Source organism: Eurytemora carolleeae, unplaced genomic scaffold (genome assembly GCF_000591075.1).
Source record: "Eurytemora carolleeae unplaced genomic scaffold, Eaff_2.0 scaffold33, whole genome shotgun sequence".
Taxonomy (NCBI): Eukaryota; Metazoa; Arthropoda; class Copepoda; order Calanoida; family Temoridae; genus Eurytemora; species Eurytemora carolleeae.
The window spans coordinates 456,205-475,410 of NW_019396220.1; the positions used below are offsets into that span (position 1 = coordinate 456,205).

The following is a 19,206-nucleotide window of genomic DNA, read 5'->3' on the forward strand; positions in this document are numbered from 1 at the left end:
GCTAATATATATATATATATATATTATAGCTTGTCAAACGGCTAAACCCAATTTGCATACTTTTTTTGAGGAAACCCATGGGAACCCTGGGGATGAATAAAATTTTTTTTTCATTCGTTCATCGGTCGTAAACGACTCATTTCGTTCGGTTTTTTTTTCAAATGTTAAAAAAAATATTTTGTCTGTTCTTAAAATTATCGCTAATTTTCCATATATTTTTCATTTCAGATTCAGTAAAATCGTTTGTTCAGTTCATTTTTTTGTTCAATAAACTGTTTGTTCAATAAATTATTTGTTCAGAAGAAAAAAATCGTTTTCCTAAAAAAATTGAAAAAATCGTTCTTTCAATAAAAAATATCGTTTTTAAAAAAATTGTTCATTTAGTAAAAAAAGCTTTTTTAAAATCTGAAAATCGTTCGGTCAATAATGAAAAAGAACGAAATCGTTTATAACCGATCAAGATCGTTTGAAGGATTTTAAATCGTTCTTTTTTGTTGCTTTTTTATCGTTCGTTCTTTATTTCTCTGAACGATCCAAATCGTTCTTCCATCGTTCTTTTTTTCTGAACAACACCATCATTCACAACAAATTTCGTTCGTTCTCAGAAATTTTGTTTGTTAAAAAATTGTAATATAAGATAAATACTAAAACTAAAAAAATGTTACCATGGGAAGAGTCCTGGCACACCGAAGAGAATGAGAGAGATGACAACATAGAGCAGATCAAATACAGCAAGGGTTAACATCAGCTGGTGGAATGCTCGCTGAACCTAAACATCATCATTATTGTCATGTAGTTCGTTATCATCATCATAATCATCGTTGTTGTCATTGTTATCGTTATAGTTTTCAATGTTATCTTAATAGTTATCATCACCGTTATCATCTTTATAGTCGTTGTAAATGTTCTAGACATTAATATCGTTATCATCATCATTGTCTTTTTAAGTGTTATCATTCTTGTCATGGTGATAGTCATTGTTATTATTATTGTCATCGTCATTGTTATCGTCATCGTTATTGTCTCCAGATATCATCAGTTTTATCGCCATTTAAAGGGAGTGTTCGCGAAAAATGAAAGAGAGATAGGCTTACGGGGAAAAATAATGGCTTTTATCGCTACTAGTCTTATTTCTATCTGTTTCGTCTATTAGGAGAAAATTGTTAAAAACGACTCATGCTGAAGAACGTAGCGTCCATACAAATTTAGAAAGTTGCAGCATTCAACTCGGATCGAAAAAAAATCAATTTCATTCCAAACAAATCAATCAGGTATTACAACCAATAATCATCGATAATTTTTTTACGCATTAAAATATTATGAAATATTAACTATATACGAATGCGTCGATTTGTTTGGAATTAAATTCATTTTTTTACGATCCAAGTTGAATGTTGCATACTTTCTGAATTTATATGGACGCTAGGTTCTGCAGCTCGAGTTATTTCAACCATTTTTCTCATTAGAGATGCAACAAATAGAAATAAGATTAGTTGCGATCAAAAGCGCGTATTTTTTACCGTAAGCCTTTCGCGAACACTTCCTTTCAGGGTGTTTTATTGTTATTGTCATTACTATTTTTAATGCCATTGTTAGTGGGTTTTTTTTTCATAATCCTATTCTTATTATCATTATCTTAATTATTATCATCTTAAAGGGTTTAAAGGTACCCTCTAAACTTTTGAAAGAGCTCTATGTTTAAATCTCTTGAAAACCATTTGAATTTCTGTTTAAACGAGGTGTACGTTGCGTACAACTGATGCATTACTTGTATCTCTTGAAATTTCAAAATATTTTACACCAAAAGCGCTTCCCAAAGGTTCGAGAAAAAAAATTTTGTTTTCTGTAAATTCTAGATTGTGATTATTAATATATTAGAAACTTAAAAGAGTTCAACAATGAAAAGTGTTTTCATAGATTAATGAGGATAAGTCTGTCATCCTTATCACATCGTTATTTAGGTTGTTATCAAGCTTTTCTTGTGTTTGCAATTTTGGGTCGTAATAAACTTTAAGAGCACTTTAATACTCTCTTTAAAACTTATGCCATAAATAAAGTTTAACTTCAAACATCACTCATATATTTCAACATCTTGTTTATTTAACAAGAATTTATCTAAATGTATCTAAGTACAATTTTCAATCTGGCATGAGATGGCCAAAACGACAAAACGAAACGATATTAGATAATTAGTTGCATTGCGTTTTGATAATTTTTTTCGATTTCCTATCAGTAAAAATGTTGTACACACTTTAAAACAGTAATAATGGCGAAGTTATGTAGAGAATACAATTTTCGAAATATGATAAGGATTCTTAAAAAAATTATAAAAAGCTCAATTATATTTAAATACAAATCACAAAGAAAAACCATGGAGGGGGAGGGGGGGGGGGTAGAGGAGGAGGTGAAACGGGGGAGGGGGTAAAGTTACAATGGTTAGTGTTTAGATTGTGGTTGGTTCAAGTTTTAATGGAAAAGTACTTAAAAATGGAAGATAGGAGGAGTGGGGGAAGGCAGGCAGCCATAAGCCACAACATTTTTCCCTTCCATGCCACATATTATCTTTTTTGTCTTCTGGCAGCCATGAGCCACAACCGTTTTTAAAGGATAAATTTAGGGCATTGAAATTACAATTTTTTAAAATCCTGCCGCATTACGCGAAAGATGATATATTTAAAAATTTTTGAAGTTTATTAAAGATTAATGAACTGTGTGTTCAGTTTATAAACTGCTCTATATTTTAAAAAGAAAATTTTACGCATTGTGGGCACCGAAACACATTGTTTGGGATAGTCTAAAGAATAACAAAAGATGAGAAAATCTCACAATATTAACTGTCATAACCTTATAGGTACAAACAAAAAAATTCTATTTTGCAATTTTCTCATCAAATTCTAATAGTGCAAATTTGAACTTTAAAAGTATGTTTTGGTGCCACATTTTTATTGTTCATAATGTTTCTAAAAATGAGTAATTTTAGAGGAAAGATGGAATCTATTTTTGGGGAAATTAAATTTAGCAGTTTACAATAAAGGAATCGTCGTTATTTCAATTTAAACTTAAATATAAAGTTCTTAACACATATATTTTGCATGACATCGCTGGATTTTTAAAAATAACAATTTCAATGCAATAAATTTATCATTTAAAAAACGTAATAACTGCCGGAAGATTCAAATGCTGTGGCATGGATGGGTCATACCTTAAATACGCTACCCTAAAAAAAACGGTACACTATAAAAACGCTACACAATAAAAACGCTACTTTACAAAAACATTATCCTACAAAAACGCTACATAGGCTATATTTGCTACAAGTTTATTGTCTATTTCTGTTTGTGTATAAGATTTGAACAATTTAAAAGTTCATTACTTATATATATTTAAATATTCCCATAGTCGTAAATTACAAAAAGTGTATCACAAATTATTACATCTATTTCTTGAATGAGCAATTAATTCTATTTTCCTAATGTTGAAGAATTAATTTAACGATTTGAATAATTATTTATAATTTATAGCTACAGGAAGACAAAAAGAACTAACATGTGGCATGGAAGTGAAAAATGTTGTGGCTTATTGCCGCCTGCCTTCCCCCGCTCCTAGGAGAGGTGGAGGAGAGGTGGAGGAGAGGTGGAAAGGTGGTGGAGAGGTGGAGGAGAGGTGGAGGAGAGGTTTGAGGTGAGGTGGAGAACAACCTATTTTTAAATTTCCTATTTGAAAACCTAATGGAGCGAAAATGATTGAAGTGTGATGAACATTTTGAAACTAAAATACTTTAAAAGGACTGTAAGCGAAATTTCTAGTGACACTCCATTTTAAAGCTGGCTATGCTCGAATTATAACGATACCCTTAAACCCTTAATCTGATTAAAAATGTTGAAGTCTGTTAGTTTCTTCATTAGAAACACAAAATTCGCGAGACCCTTCCGCAGAGAAACATTGATATCTATAATTTATACTTGATTAGACATAGCTTTGTAAATCGGGTATTGCCATCTTTGCATAGAGGGTCACATGAAATTACGCCTACAGTCCCTTTAAACATCATTTTTTTTATTTTCTACTTTTTCAAAACAAAGTATTTTTTACATTGATAACCAAGCAAATCCAACTCACTGTAAATTTCGGTTCCTTTCAAGTCTCGGCCCGACATAAAACCAGTCAGAGTGAGCTGTGCAGTACAAATACAGATTATGTAAGGCAAACCGAGACAGTACGCCAAATGAATGATCCCTTCTAGTGAAATTTATGTGAAATGAGTGGCATTTCTGTTCCCCATTCAATCAGAAATATCGGTAAAAAAATAATTGTAATTTTAATTTTTGGTTTATGAGTTATGATCGGACATGCAAACAAACAAACAGACATTATTACTTTCTATATTAATGATGTATATGTCTATGTCCATTGAATAGTTTTCGTGTAACATGCATTTTTTTAGCCTTTTAGTCTGGGTGAGATAATTTAGGATTTTAGAAGATCATAAAATTAAAATTCTCTCCCCTCTCTATTCCCTGGTAAATGTATCGTCTTAGGAATAAGTGACTGTTCCTGAAAATTTAACACGTATGTAGGTTTGATACTATCATCACACTCAACTCATGTACATTTGAATCTGAGCTGAACCGACCTTTTTACGGTCAATAGTTTGTACTGCCCCGCCCGTTACACTGCAACTACGTTGGAAGACAAACAGCTGGGCTCAATATAGTTGCGAGGGCTAGCTGGCGTGCAACTGGGTTGACGCGGTCTGACTTAAGTCAACATGTGGTAAAATTTACAATCATTAAAGCAGCAATTTTCCGTGTCATTGTTTTTATAGGTAGTGGAGCTAGGGTGTGTGTACACATTTGAGTGAGACTTTATTAACAAGAAACAAATAACAAATATTGTAAACTAAGATTGGATGGCCAGGCTTATTTCCAAACTATTGTTTATTTACTTTAAGTAGTTCTTTTATGACACAGTACGAACAAAAATTATCCTCCACTCCCCTGGCTTCAGAATACAGATTACAGACCTTTAGAACTGCCATTTACTATGCCAAATATTTACTTTTCATTTCCAAGGCATTAAAATATCGATAGACTTTGTTATGTTATGCCTAAATAATAAACTTTTATCTATTCCTATCAATCCGTTCCTAATTTGTAGCACTTTGTCTAAGTTTTTATGAGATGCTTTAAAATTGATCGTTAAAGTTTTTATAAAAGATTTTATAAATAAGGTTGTCAACCATTAACATTAAGACCCCCCCCTTCATGTAATGTCGTCTTCAACCTAAAAGCTCCTCTCGGAGACGAGAAACCAAACCAAACAATTTCAGCCCGCTTCTCTTTGTCTCCGACAACGGAGTATAAACGTTTATTAATTGTGAACCATTTCAAAGTTAAGCAAGAATATTTTCATATAAAGAATTAGTGATCTTCCTCAACATTTAATTGTTACTCTTTTCAGAAGTTTTAATGTATAAAAAGCGTCTTAGGACTTTTCGACAGTTAACCCACAAATAGGCAAATAGATCGTAAGAATCTTTTCATTATAAATTTGTAAACCCTGTAATAATTATTTATCATTATTCATTTCATTTTTTTAGGAAATAAAGAGTTTTCTGCATTATCGATTTTGATTTGCGGGTTATTCCTTGTCTATCTGTTCATCGTCAGAATCTTGTTCCTTAGCGACAACAAAGGTACAATTTAGAAAGTGTTGCTCACTTCAATTCTACCAGAAGCGGTGTTGGTGTAATTTTTGTTCCAAAATAAAAACTTTTTAGGTAATAAACTCTAAAAAAAAAAAAAATTATCTTACACATAAAACAATTTACACATCTATGTTAAATACATTATATGCAAAGCAAATGTATTTGGTCGAACAAAACGTTATAACAGTTTTACAATCCGATAAATTTTCCTCATAAAAATATCAAAGATAAAAGGTTGCACATTGACTATCACTAGATTTAACTAAAATTTATAAAATTACTGTAAATGCTCTTTTATATTTCATACACACTCCCTTAGGCTGAAATTTATTCAGTTTTATCATCCTAGGGCCATTGGGCAACATTTTTCTCCAGTCATTTTATTTTCTTGTACATTCATGGGATATCGTCTAGAAACTTCGGCTTTATCTTTTTTATGACTTGCTGTTGTCTAAATGTTATAGAATTATTTTCAAGTATGAGAGATAACACGAATATTTTGTCGGAAAAAGTGATGTGTCGCCACTTTTTGTAGAATGTAGCTGAAAAACATTTGTTTTTTTTTCTTGATTCCTTAATTTGCTGTTTGATAATATTTTTATTATTACCTGATCATTTAAATCAAATATTTTTTATGATACCTCATTTGTCATATATCTAAATTCAGCATGAAAGGAACTGATTTTTTGCCGCAAACTTATATGTTCTAATCCCTATATCTGTTAAAACTTAAATTAAGTGATCAAACAGAATGTATAGTATAAATCTACATCCCACAGTATCCAAACAGAATGTATAGTATAAATCTGCATCCCACAGTATCCAGACAGAATGTATAGTATAAATCTACATCCCACAGTATCCAAACAGAATGTATAGTATAAATCTGCATCCCACAGTATCCAGACAGAATGTATATTATAAATCTATATCCCACAGTATCCAAACAGAATGTATAGTATAAATCTACATCCCACAGTATCCAAACGAATGTATAGTATAAATCTACATCCCACTGTATCCAAACAGAATGTCGCCTTCCTTCCTACCCTTCACCTCTGTATCGGGTCAGATTTAAAAACAGAGAATCTCTTCCGGCACAGTTCTGTCTCACACACATATAAACATAGCACCCATGTTGAATTGCAAAACTGGTTCAATTTTACAATTTGTAATCAATTCTGCAATCCGTAAAATTCCACTGAAACAACCGGGGTTTTTATTTTAGAAGTAACAACTAAATGTTTTAAACTAACCCGATCACCTTCCTCTAAAATCAATCACTCCTTAATCACCCCAGACGACACAATCTTTTTGTAAGTTACTCAATCCTATTAACAACATGAGACAATTTTATAATAATTACTTTTTTTTAATAAAACTGTATTTTGTAGGTTTGAAATATATACATATTTGCAACATTGTGTTTCTAAAAACCTATATCAAGACATCTGTGATTTGTGTCAACAATCTTAGGTCTTGGACATTGGGTTGCAAAGATAAAGGTTTTTAAAAATCAGAGTTTGTGGTAAAGGCTCAAATCCTTTCAAACTAAAGGTTTACCATGAAACATTTTAATATATCTTTTAATGACAGAAGTTTGGGGAATTTTTTTTGGATTTTTTTTATTCTTGAAAAAATTAAACGTTTTTGAATGTTTTAAGTGTAAAGGGAGCTAGTGCGACATATGCTTTGATTAGAGTTTTCCTTTGTATAAACGCTAACAATTTCTTTTGAAGTTTTTCAAGACTTGAATTGGAGACTTATAGAGATTTTCCTGATTTACTGTGTAAAAACACAGAGCCAAATCTAAATTGAAAATTGGAAGAAATCGCCAAGGAAATCAAATTCATTTTACAGCAAAGAAAACGTCTTTTTAAATTTGCAAATATGTAACGTTAGAATTTATACGGTTGTAAAAGAATTTTGGTATAATCAAATACAATGCTTGCATGGTGGGTTTAGCAACAAATTTATATTTTTCACATAGCCTTTTACATTCATACTAGCCTTATAGGGCGCTTTGCGCCCATCTTCTAAATTAATTGTGAACATGTTCTCTTTGTGTACATCGTAAAACAAAACAAAAATAATTCGCGGATTTTCACAAAAAATTTCGTGGATTTTCAAAATTTTCAAAAATTTAATGAAGATCGAATTTTGATGGAGACAAATATTTGAAAATTTGATCATTCATAAAACTTCCCTGGGGTCCCTAGATGTCCCACAAAAAGTTTGGGCCCGATCGGTTCAGCCGTTTTGACGTTTATTGGATACAAACAGACAGACAGACAGACAGACAAACAGGCAGACAAGCCAAATTCATATATAGATTGAGGTTTAAAAATCAAAACTATGTCATTTTTTTAAAAAATCGAGAAAAACTTAACAGCTAATGGTACAAAATTCTTTTTTTGTAAATTTTAAGCTTGGAAATATGCTCTTTATGTTATAAAAGTAAAACTTCTCCGTTAATTTGACTCGCTCTTGATATTATAATCTTAAAATTAACAGACTAGCTCGAAAACCTGTTTGTTCGTTCAATTTTCTGAATAAATAAAGAAAACCTACGTTTCTACTTTAAATATTCAAATAATGATTTTTCTTCCGATTTAAAGGAACTGTAAGCGTAACTTCAAGTGGCCCTCCCTGTGAATAGGGAACTTCAAGTGGCCCTCTCTGTGAATAGGGAACTTCAAGTGGCCCTCCCTGTAAATAGGGAACTTCCCGATTTATGACGCGGTGCCATTTAATCCTGGACTTATCAAACTTCCAGAAAGTAAATATTAATATTCATTGGATATTAGACAGCTTGCCAAAAAAAGTTATCAAATATTACAAGCGTTAAGACGGATACATAAGGATCAGCTCGTCAAGATTGGAATAGTAAAGGGAGTGTTCACATAATCGCCAGTGATCCTTCATTACTACACTGTATTTCAACCGGCAAAAATCGAAATTCCTCAAAAGTATTTCTGATTTAAAAAGACAATTAAACTTCCTTGAGGGATGATTTATTTTTCTATTCAGAAGTTCAACGTATGTTTACATACAGTTCACACTATGTACTGTCAAATTACCTTAAACCTGAACTTTCATTTCTTTTAATAGTATTTAATGCAGTATACGGTTTACTGCATGTAAACAAACGCTGCACTTTCTTAAAGAGAAATAAACTGCTTTTTTAAATCGGAAGTAATGTTTTAGGTGTAAACACTAAATACAGTGTGAGTTATATGCTCAATTCACATCAGTACCCGTAAACACATAGTTTGGTCAAGTATGACCGTGAATTAGATATCCAAGCTTTTTTTAATTTATTATTTCGTGGTTTCTTTAAAAAAGTGACTTGTGCATTTCTTACTTCAGAAACGATGGAGAAATTAATAGAATTAAACACTTTTCAAGCAAAATAAACGACTTATCTTCCAAAGTATTGATTAGATGAAGGTTTCAAGTGTACCCTCTTTAATCGGACATGTCCCTGTTTAAATGTATTTTTTAACACATGTATGCATCATAAAAGATTTTCCCTATACTCTGTTGTCTAAAATAACAAATAAAAATAATTATTCCTGCTATAGGGCTGGGCAAAGCTCCGTTAACGGAACCGAGGTTTTCGAAAATTAACGAAAGTGTCCTTTAACGAACGGCAAAAACAGTTAATTTTTAAAAAGTTAACGGAACAGATTACCCATTTTAGAAAAAAAATTAACAGCTAAAAACAAAAACGGTGCAAATTTTTGTTTTTTTAATGGTTGATTTAGTTAATTTTTTTTTAGCCTAAAATTGCATTTAACTTGTAAAGAAAAAAAATCGTTTTTTGATGGTTTTAAATGCGCCGTTAATGGTTTATTTAACTGTTAACAACAAATTTTCCGGCGCTTTGCCTCGTTGACGATTTCATAAAACATTAATATTGTAAAGGGCCAATTTGAAAAAAAGGTTAACGTTAACAAACAGACGCACATTCATAGCTTAAAATTAATGGCACTTTAATTTTTTAAGGGTTGGAGCTAACCATAAACGGAATGACTAGAAAAAGTTGGAAAGTGCCCAGCCCTACCTGTTATTCATAGGAAATTGAAAAACAAGAAAACAAGACAGAGGAAATCAAGTGTATTAGGTTTAAAAAATAAGAAAAAGAAAGCTTGAAGGAACATTGTTTTCCAGTAGGGTTTGATAAATTTTTATTTAACCTTTTATGAAGTGTTCAATTTCGCATTTTATACGAATTTGAATTTAATTTGCAGTACTTGGACCATTAAATGTCACAGAATGTTGTGTCCTTTTTTACATAATGCTAAAGGAATTAAGTTTTTACCACAAATTCTGATTTTCTAATACTTATAACTTTTCAAACCGTTTTCCCAGACCTTTGATATTTCAAACTATTAATTCTGGTAGATTAAATAGTCTATCATAATGTTTCACGTCTATCATGACGATCCTCAGTCGTTACAATTCTTTGAACAATATATATATATATATAATTTATAACAAACCAACGCAACAACCGACAAAACAGCGAAACTGAAAACTCTCTTCATCATATGAAAATACTAATCTTTGCAATTAAAAGCTAGTTGGATTTTTGATATTTTTATCAAACAAGTTTAAATATCAAAGGTCTATACCATTAGGTTGCAAAGATATAAAAATTGGAAGGTCAATGTTTGAGGCAATTGTTTTTATGTACAGTGAGAACCAGAAAACTGTGGACGACTTTAAAACACAAGTTATGACTTTAAATTATCTAATAGAGATGAGAAAAATAAAATGTGCAGTGTATACATACCTATTTCACTTCATAAGGGATTTTTTAAGTTACTATCAAAACTACTTTCTTTGGAACAACATCAAAGTGTCCAAGGTACTGCTTCCTATTTGACTGTTTTCTGGTTCTCACTTTAGTGTGAACTCAGCCAAGGGTTCCCCCATGTGTATATAGTATGGTATAAGTTCATTGCTCCCAGTTGGAGAAATAATGCTTCACAAATGTTATAGTACATACGACAGGACTAGCCGGTGCAATAAGAATGACGCGGTCAGGCTTTATGCTTCATATAGGTTGAATTTACTTTTACTAAAGGGGCAGTCAGTCCTGTTTAAAGAGCGGTTTAAAGGGAAGCTATGGTAAGATCGATGATGGAGAAAGGAGTAAAACGACATTTATCTAGCTGGCAAAGAAAGCAGTATCATCGGCCATCTTATCCCCAGGATCCCCCAAGAGTCAGCACAAAGCATCTGATCAGAAGAGTCGAATGGAAATATATTCGCCCCAGGCGAATGTTGTGTGTATTTGGATCAACTTTAGTTGGTCCAACACTAATCGTTTGCATCATTATAATGTAAATTTAGTTTGTGTGCAGAGCAACCGTGCTTGGTTATTCCACTCAAACTTGGCTTTTTACTACTGAATTATTTTCAAGTCTATATATTATAGTGTATAGTACTATATTATTTACCAGTTTCCTAGAGAACCAGACGATACAGAATATATTTCCAACTACGCCCAGGAGCCCCACAGCCACCTAAACAATTAATTCACATTAGTTGCATGACCAGTACAAAGAAATTCTATTTGAAAATCAGATTTTTAAAAGTGTCAACCAATTTGGTCATACGGCTAAAGCTAACATAAATATGATATATTCTATGATAAAAAAGATCTTCGCTGTGGCTAGCCAAACGGCTGGACCAAATTGGTTGAAATATTTTGAGGACCCATTTCAGAACGTTTTTAGCCTATGTTACCCCCCGTAACATAATTCTGAATTTAAAAAAAAGTTTTTTTTAAATTCCACGGGCACAGCTTGTAAAATATTTATATTTTAAAATATACAACTATATATTTATATGTATTTGAGCGAAGAGAACAATTAAACTTGTAGATAATTATTTCCAATTAAACACCCATGTCCGCGTTAGACTGAAATCTTATAATTTTGAACCAATGCTTCATTTTCTTGGAGAGCGTTTTAGTTTTTTTTTAATTTCCTCTAACCAGAGCTGGGAACTTTAGAATGGTGGATATCAGGATTATTGCTTAATCCTCTGGTTTTGCTAATCTCGAGACTAACATAATCTCGAGATTATGTTAGTCTTGAGATTAAATATTTAGATTAACAAATTGGATTCTAAGAATGCCAGATTTGTTGGTTTTCTTGACTGAAAGGGCCCTCACTTAATTGCTCACCCATTAATTTATTAATACATTAGTTAAAATTGGTTACAAAAGAATCTCAAACGTATTATTAAATATTTTTCTTCACCGATTAATTTACAAAATGGCCGACAACAAATTCTTGATTTGATAGAAATTGCGGATTTCTCTCATGGAATAGAATTTATTTACAAGGCTGTCATTGGTCTATACAATTTACGAAATATAATCCTGCACTCTCATTGGAGAAAACAATGTACAGATATCCAAAGAGAGAGAAAAAGAGTGGATTAAGGACTAAAAATTAAAAGTTTCCACAGTGGATATTCGGATTAAGTAGTTGGGATTAAAGGTCATTCATTCAAAAGTTCCCAGCTCAGAGCTCATAAAATCGTAGCATTAATTTTTCATTCTCTTTTATACTTGTGGAGAATGCACCAATTGTTTTCAAAATTTATGAAATCCACGAAATTGAGAAAAAATCGGAGTTTTCCAGAAAAATTCCTTTCAAGAAAAAATCGAGCATTCCGGCCTCGGCCTCGAGAACATCTTTGAAGTGCCTATAATCCCAATTTTAAGTGGCCTGATCGTTTCATAACGCACCCTGTAAAGCTATAGTCTGTTTAATTATTTAAAATTGTGATTTCTCTACAAAAGTAACTTGCGCTTTCTACTGCTGGAACAGTATGAATAAATTATCAGAATTAAACACTTTTCAAGCTGTAAAAACTACATTTTTGCCGCCCAGAAAAGAGTTCTAAGAATCATCAATCAAGGGTACCGTTGTGAATTTTAAAATCGAGACCTTTAAGATAGTAAAAATATTTTATGTTCTGAAAAGAATAATATTAGTGTACAGTGAGAACTAGAAAACAGTGAAATAGGAAGAAGATATTGAAGCAATGTTGACGTGAATTTAGAAGATATTGAAGCAATGTTGACGTGAATTTAGAAGATATTGAAGCAATGTTGACGTGAATTTAGAAGATATTGAAGCAATGTTAACGTGAATTTGATGTTACAACCCAAATAAAGAAATTGAGTCTATGTCACAAACTCAAATTTTATAATTCCTTTCTTTTTGCAATCTATAATTGTGTAAACCTTAGATATTTCAAACTTAGCCTATATAATCTAACAGAATTCATAGTTTGAAATATCTAAGGTCTACAACATTAGGTTCCAAAGATATAGGGATTAAAAAATCAGGATTTGTGGCAAAAACTCAATTACTTTACAAGTAGCTTAAAAATTAATTAATAGTTTAAATCTGTCCTTTTACACTGCACAATTGCTATTGTTTATGTTCATTGGACTCTTTAAAATCAAAACTTGAGTTTAAAGGTCGTCTTCTCGTTTCAGAGTTTTCTGGTTCTCTCTGTAATAACCGATTCAGGTGTTCCTATATTTTGTTTCGTTGATCAAAAGTTTATTAAATTAAAGGAGATTAGAAATAGATTAATCCCATTATTGAGACCCTATACCAATACATAAATGCAATATACAGAATGTATCCCTTACATATAAAATTGTAATCTCTGTTTGTCTGTTTGCATGCACGTCTGATCATAACTAATAAACAAGGTAGCGATTTGCCTCAAATTTTGAATGGGGAACTCGGGAGAACCACAAAAGTTTCCATTTTTACAAGGAAAAATAGTTAAAGTCATAAATTACGACTAAGCGCGGATAAACGGCAGGAGAAATTATGAATACCCTGGGCAACGCTGGGTTCTCAAGCTAGCCCTTTATAATACGTTCAAAAAAAAAGTTTATATTCACACACATGGATATTAATACATATTTCATATATTAATGGTGTAGTTTAAATTTGCTTTGCTTAAATTTAATATTGATATTGAATATTAATTGTGCTTCTACATATTCATTCTCATAAATTCTAATCTCAAAAAGCGATTCTTTCACAAAATATCATTTCGTTTTTTTGATTTATCTACGTCGTTTACGAAACGAAAGGTACGTTTTTCAGAAAAATGACACAATCCATTCCTAAATTCGATTCGTGAAATTTCAACATTTTTCTAAAAAATTGCGTTGTAAATGTGAAAAAAAAATTAATTCCAAATTATAATTTTTAATCGCTAAATTTGCAAGGTAAAAAGAAACTCAAGCTCTCAGTCCTAACTGCAGAATGTACCTCAGGGCTCAATTTTGATCTTGACCAACACATTCTTTATTATTCCCTGAGGAACTGTTATTCTTCAGCAAGAAAGTATATAGAGTACAGAATATATTACAGAGGAATAGGAAGACGACAAATAAGCAATCTAAAGTGTGAATTTTCATGTCAATTAGACTCTAGTCTTACAGTCGTCTTCCAAGTCCATGCTATTAATGATCTCACTGTATAGTAGAGAAAACAAGAGCTATAAAGCGTATCAAAAGGCATACACAGAAAAAATTGTTTTAAAACTTAATGCAAAGAATATGCTGGAAATTAAAAAACATAAAGAAAAAAGAAGCGCGGTTATATAAATATTTTTATTGTTTTATAAGGACATTATGTTTAATTACTATCCCCCTGTTTATTAACGAAGTATGGTAATGAAAGTTGTAACTTGTGTGTTATATATATATATATATATATATTATGCTTTCTTAAAATTAGTCTAGAACATGTTCTGTTGTTTATTAAAAATATATATAGAAATATATATAAATCCTGTTTTGGTGTCTGTCTGTTTGTTTGTTTGAGTCCAATAAACGTTAAACCAGCCGACCCGACCAGGCCCAACATTTTTAAGGCAACTCACGACACCCCAGGGAAGGTTTTTGGATGCTCATAACTACAAAAAAAAATTCTCCAAAATATTTCAATTTTTGTAAAATTTGAAATCCACGAAAAAATATTACTAATAATATATATATATATATATATATATATATATATATAAGATGGTTAAAGGGACATATTGTTTATTTGACAAGTTGCATCTCCATGCCTGATTCACAACTGTACCCATTAAACCTTTGTCTAAATCATTCCTGTTTTTCTATCGATTTTAATGAAGTTTCTCTCTGATTTATGCAGCTGACACAATAAAGGAAATTGAGAGAATTTTTATCTTTCCACGACGAAAAAAAAATCTTTTTAATTGTTCTTCCAACAAAGATCTAAAAGTTATTGTTGTAAATCTGGCATGTACGCAACTAATGGAGCTTTATTTTTAATCTTTGTGACAGAAACAACCTCATGCATGAGAACTAGGAACAAGTTGAATTTGCTCCGCAATACCAAGTTAAACCTTTTTGCTTTTAAGAAACACTGTGCTATATCTAACATACAAATATATATGAGCAAATAGCTTTATTATAGATTTACTAAGCCAAAGAAAGCCTCCTTTGAAGATTTGGTAGTGAAATGAAGAATTGATTTGCTGGAGAGAAAAAAAATAGTTTAATCTCATACTATTGATTTAAAAGTTTCCATCACAAATAAAAAATGTATATTTTCAATACTAGGGTATAAATAATTAACGGACATGAAAAAATAATGTACATCATTTATTTATTATGCAGCTGATATCGGAACTATTGTGTGGAGAATATCGTTAATCTTTAACGCTTGATCTCTAAACCCAATGTGGGCCCTTGATCCCTTCTACGGGGCAGTAGAGAATATCTAAGAGGAATTAAATCATAAGATGGAGCTGAATGCTTGTTTCTGAGATTTACAACACATAGTTTTAATTTCTGGTCAATTAATTTCTAATCTATTATTTAGAGTTGACATTAACAGAACTTTCTAGGGCTGGGCACGTTCCAACCTTTTCTAACCGTTTCGTTAACAGTTAGTTCCAACGGTTAAAAAATATAATTTCAGTTAACCGTTGATTTTAAAGGTAAGAACGGAACGTTCGTTCTGTTAACAGCATTTTCTGGGTTTTTTAACAACCGTTAGTTAACGATATCAATTTTTTTAACGGCGTTAACGGGAAATTTCAACAATTGTTAACGACTCTAGCCGTTAATGGTATTGTTAAGGCAAAATTTCATTAACAGTTTAAAAATCGTTAACGACACAGATGTTAACAGTATATTAAAGTATTAATCGTTTAAGGGTATATTAAAGTATTAACGGCTATAACGATTTTTCCCATTCGTTAACGGACTCTTCCGTTGATTTTCGAAAACCCCGTTTCGTCAACGGAACTTGGCCCGGTCCTGGTTATGAGAAATGCCAACGTTAGTGAAAAGGAAAGGTGCAAAAAATGTGCAATGAATTATTTCTTTTTAAAAGCTTTATAGCGTAAAATAGTTAAATTAAAAACCATTTAATTTTTTTTAAAACAAATTCGCATTTCTAACCATAATCCATGAATTATATAAATATCAAATCTCTTTTAAAGAAAACCATCCAATAAGCGTTATCAAAAAAACAGAAAATTCCAGGGAAAAAAATATTTAAAATTTGAGTAAACTTAATAACCTTTTTTAATTTAAAATGTTAATCTAAAAATCTAATATGACCTTTATATTTACTAATCATTTTTTAATAAACTAAGACCAATATTTAATACGAATTTATCCAGAATTAAGATTCAAAATGAAAAGTTGAAATTAATAAACTGTTTTATAAAATTTAAGAATTTGAAGAGATAATATAATTTTTTTCTTCAAAAAGCACAAACATTCCAAGTCTTTGTTTGGGAAAAAAGTCTTTTATAAAAAAATACCTCTCCTTGAAAAATGACGAACAATGTTTTTCTGGTTCATGTCAGAAATGTTGTTTTTGTTCAGAAATTAATGAGAAATCTCATTAAAAATCGATATTCTGTGATAGCTTAATATTCTTGTATTTATCAATATTAGAATATATGAAGAAGATACAGTGGTAGGCGATTATATCAATATATTGAACACGGATTTTTTATTTGAGTTAGGATGTTTTACAAGCTTTTTTTCGAATTACAAGTTTACAAGTAAGCAAACAGATTTTTTTATCGGTAGCTTCTCGTTTTTTCCGTGTTTATGTGTATATATGCTGTTTAAGAGCTTGATGTAAATCAAAATTTGAATAGAAAGTCGTCTTAATTTTTTTAATATATGCGACGATGTAATTAGAAACAGTGAATTTTAAAACAGATGTATTTTTACAAACTAGAATTAACAATCTATATATAAATTTGGCTTGTCTGTCTGTTTGTTTGTATCCAATAAACGTCAAAACGGCTGAACCGATCGGGCCCAATTTTATTGTGGGACATCTAGGGACCCCAGGGAAGGTTTATGAATGATTGAAATTTCAAATATTTGTCTCCATCAAAATTCGATCGTCATTAAACTTTTTAAAATTTTGAAAATCCGCGAAATTTTTTGTGAAAATCCGCGAATTATTTTTGTTTTGTTTTACGATGTACACAAAGAGAACATGTTCACAATTAATTTAGAAGATGGGCGCGAAGCGCCCTCTAAGGCTAGTTAGAATAAAAATGCTAGAATAATATAAAAAAGCTAGCCTTATAGGGCGCTTTGCGCCCATCTTCGAAATTAATTGTTCTCTTTGTGTACATCGTAAAACAAAACAAAAATAATTAACGGATTTTCACAAAAAATTTCGTGGATGTTCAAAATTTTCAAAAGTTTTATGAAGATAGAATTTTGATGGAGACAAATATTTGAAATTTTGTTCATTCATAAACCTTCCCTGCGGTGACGTGATGTCCCACAAAAAATTTGGGCCCGATCGGTTCAGCCGTTTATTGGATACAAACAAACAAACAAACAAACAAACAGACAGACAAGCCAAATTTATATATAAAAAATAATGAGTTAAAGTCATTTCTAAAACGGCGAAATGTGCGTAGCTTATCCTTTTATCCCATTCCATTTTTGCTAAATTTAGTTTTTTTTACAATGTACTTTTTTTGTAGTCAATTACTATAGGCAATGAAAATTTGAATTTCGAAAATGTTTTCAATTTTCATTTGTTTGACTGTTGATTATCCTTCCTTGTGGAATGACGGTTAGGTCCTAAAGATTTAGGCCCGATCGGTCAGCTGCTTTCACGTCAATTGACAAACAATCAAACAAACGCGCGAAAACCAATTGTACTAATATAAATATATCACTGTGATCTTGCCTGGCTACTTTTGTTGCAAAAACGTGCTGGATCTACTCTAAATTGGGTAGCCAGACTGGACGGTACGACCGAATGCATATACGTTACGTGTTGTACCGGCACGATGGTGTAATATATATATATATATTAGGCCAGTCCTGCCTGGAAACTAAAATTTCTCCATTAAAACCAATATAATAAACTAGGATTTAAAACATTCCCGTGGCTTTCCCGAGTTCCCTAATCAAAATTTGAGGCAAATCGGTTTTTGAATTATCATCGGACAGATAAAAAACAGACAAACAAACATCAGAGATTACTTACTAATAAATAGATTATCAAGTACAATAGATGGCCACTCAACAATAGACTAATTATGAATGACGTCACAAGTGTCAAATGCATTAAAAAAGACAACAATTTTTCAAATTAGTTTATATGACTTCCAAGATTCAGCTTAGATAAATATTGTCTTTGTAGGAATACTTACTCGATAATGTATTTACTACTAATAAAGTTTAACTGGCAGTTTTTCAATGAAGTTACGTGCAGTTGCAGCGTTGAATAGCAAGAAGAGAGAGTTTTTAAATATATTTTAGGATTAGGTTAGGTTAAGACACTTTCTGGGCCGAGCACTGCGGCAAGGACAGGCTAGGGGGCCGAGCGCCGCGGATAGAACAGTCTCTTTCTCCGTCTTGTGATTCAACGCGGGTTTCTGCATGTTTAACTCACCAGTAGGATTCCATCCACCAAGAAGTGGAATGTGAAGTATTCCTCTAAACTCATTTTATCTCTTAAATATTGTAAGATTAAAAAGATAAAAATATATATTTTATTTTATTTTTAGAGTATTTTTACTCACAATTTCAGGATATTTGGTATAAAAAGTGTCTTATTTGATACGAGGAAGACGAGTAATATTTTTTACCCGTAAAGTTTTCTTTTTTATTTCGTGGATTTTCTTTTCTAAAAATCTCACTTAAATTGAATAAATGTACATATCCAACCGTCTTGTGTTATCATTCAAGAAAAAAAGTAGAAATTACAAAGAAGAAAGTTTCATAAATATATTATTTCTGTTTTGTTACTCCTAAAAAGAAAATATTTTGCTTAACAACTTGAAACAAAAGGTCAACTCATCCAGGTCACAGAAAAATCACCGGAGGGCCAAAAATGGTCGTTTCCGGACAGCACCAATACTGAACTGTTTTAGCCACCAACTCAATTTTTCCACTACCTATTTCTTTGCAA

The 19,206-nt window shown here is 31.4% G+C and overlaps 1 protein-coding gene across 1 annotated transcript in view; it reads right to left on the reverse strand.

The window, feature by feature from the left end:
* Positions 1–19,206, reverse strand: part of LOC111698502 (FMRFamide receptor) — a 47,172-nt gene that overhangs the window by 12,394 nt on the left and 15,572 nt on the right. Inside the window, exons 2-4 of the mRNA XM_023468855.1 lie at positions 18,688–18,748; positions 11,176–11,241; positions 666–769 (exon numbers count right to left, since the gene is read on the reverse strand). Of these exons, the coding sequence (XP_023324623.1) occupies positions 666–769; positions 11,176–11,241; positions 18,688–18,748 (231 nt within the window). The remainder of the gene's footprint in view (positions 1–665; positions 770–11,175; positions 11,242–18,687; positions 18,749–19,206) is intronic.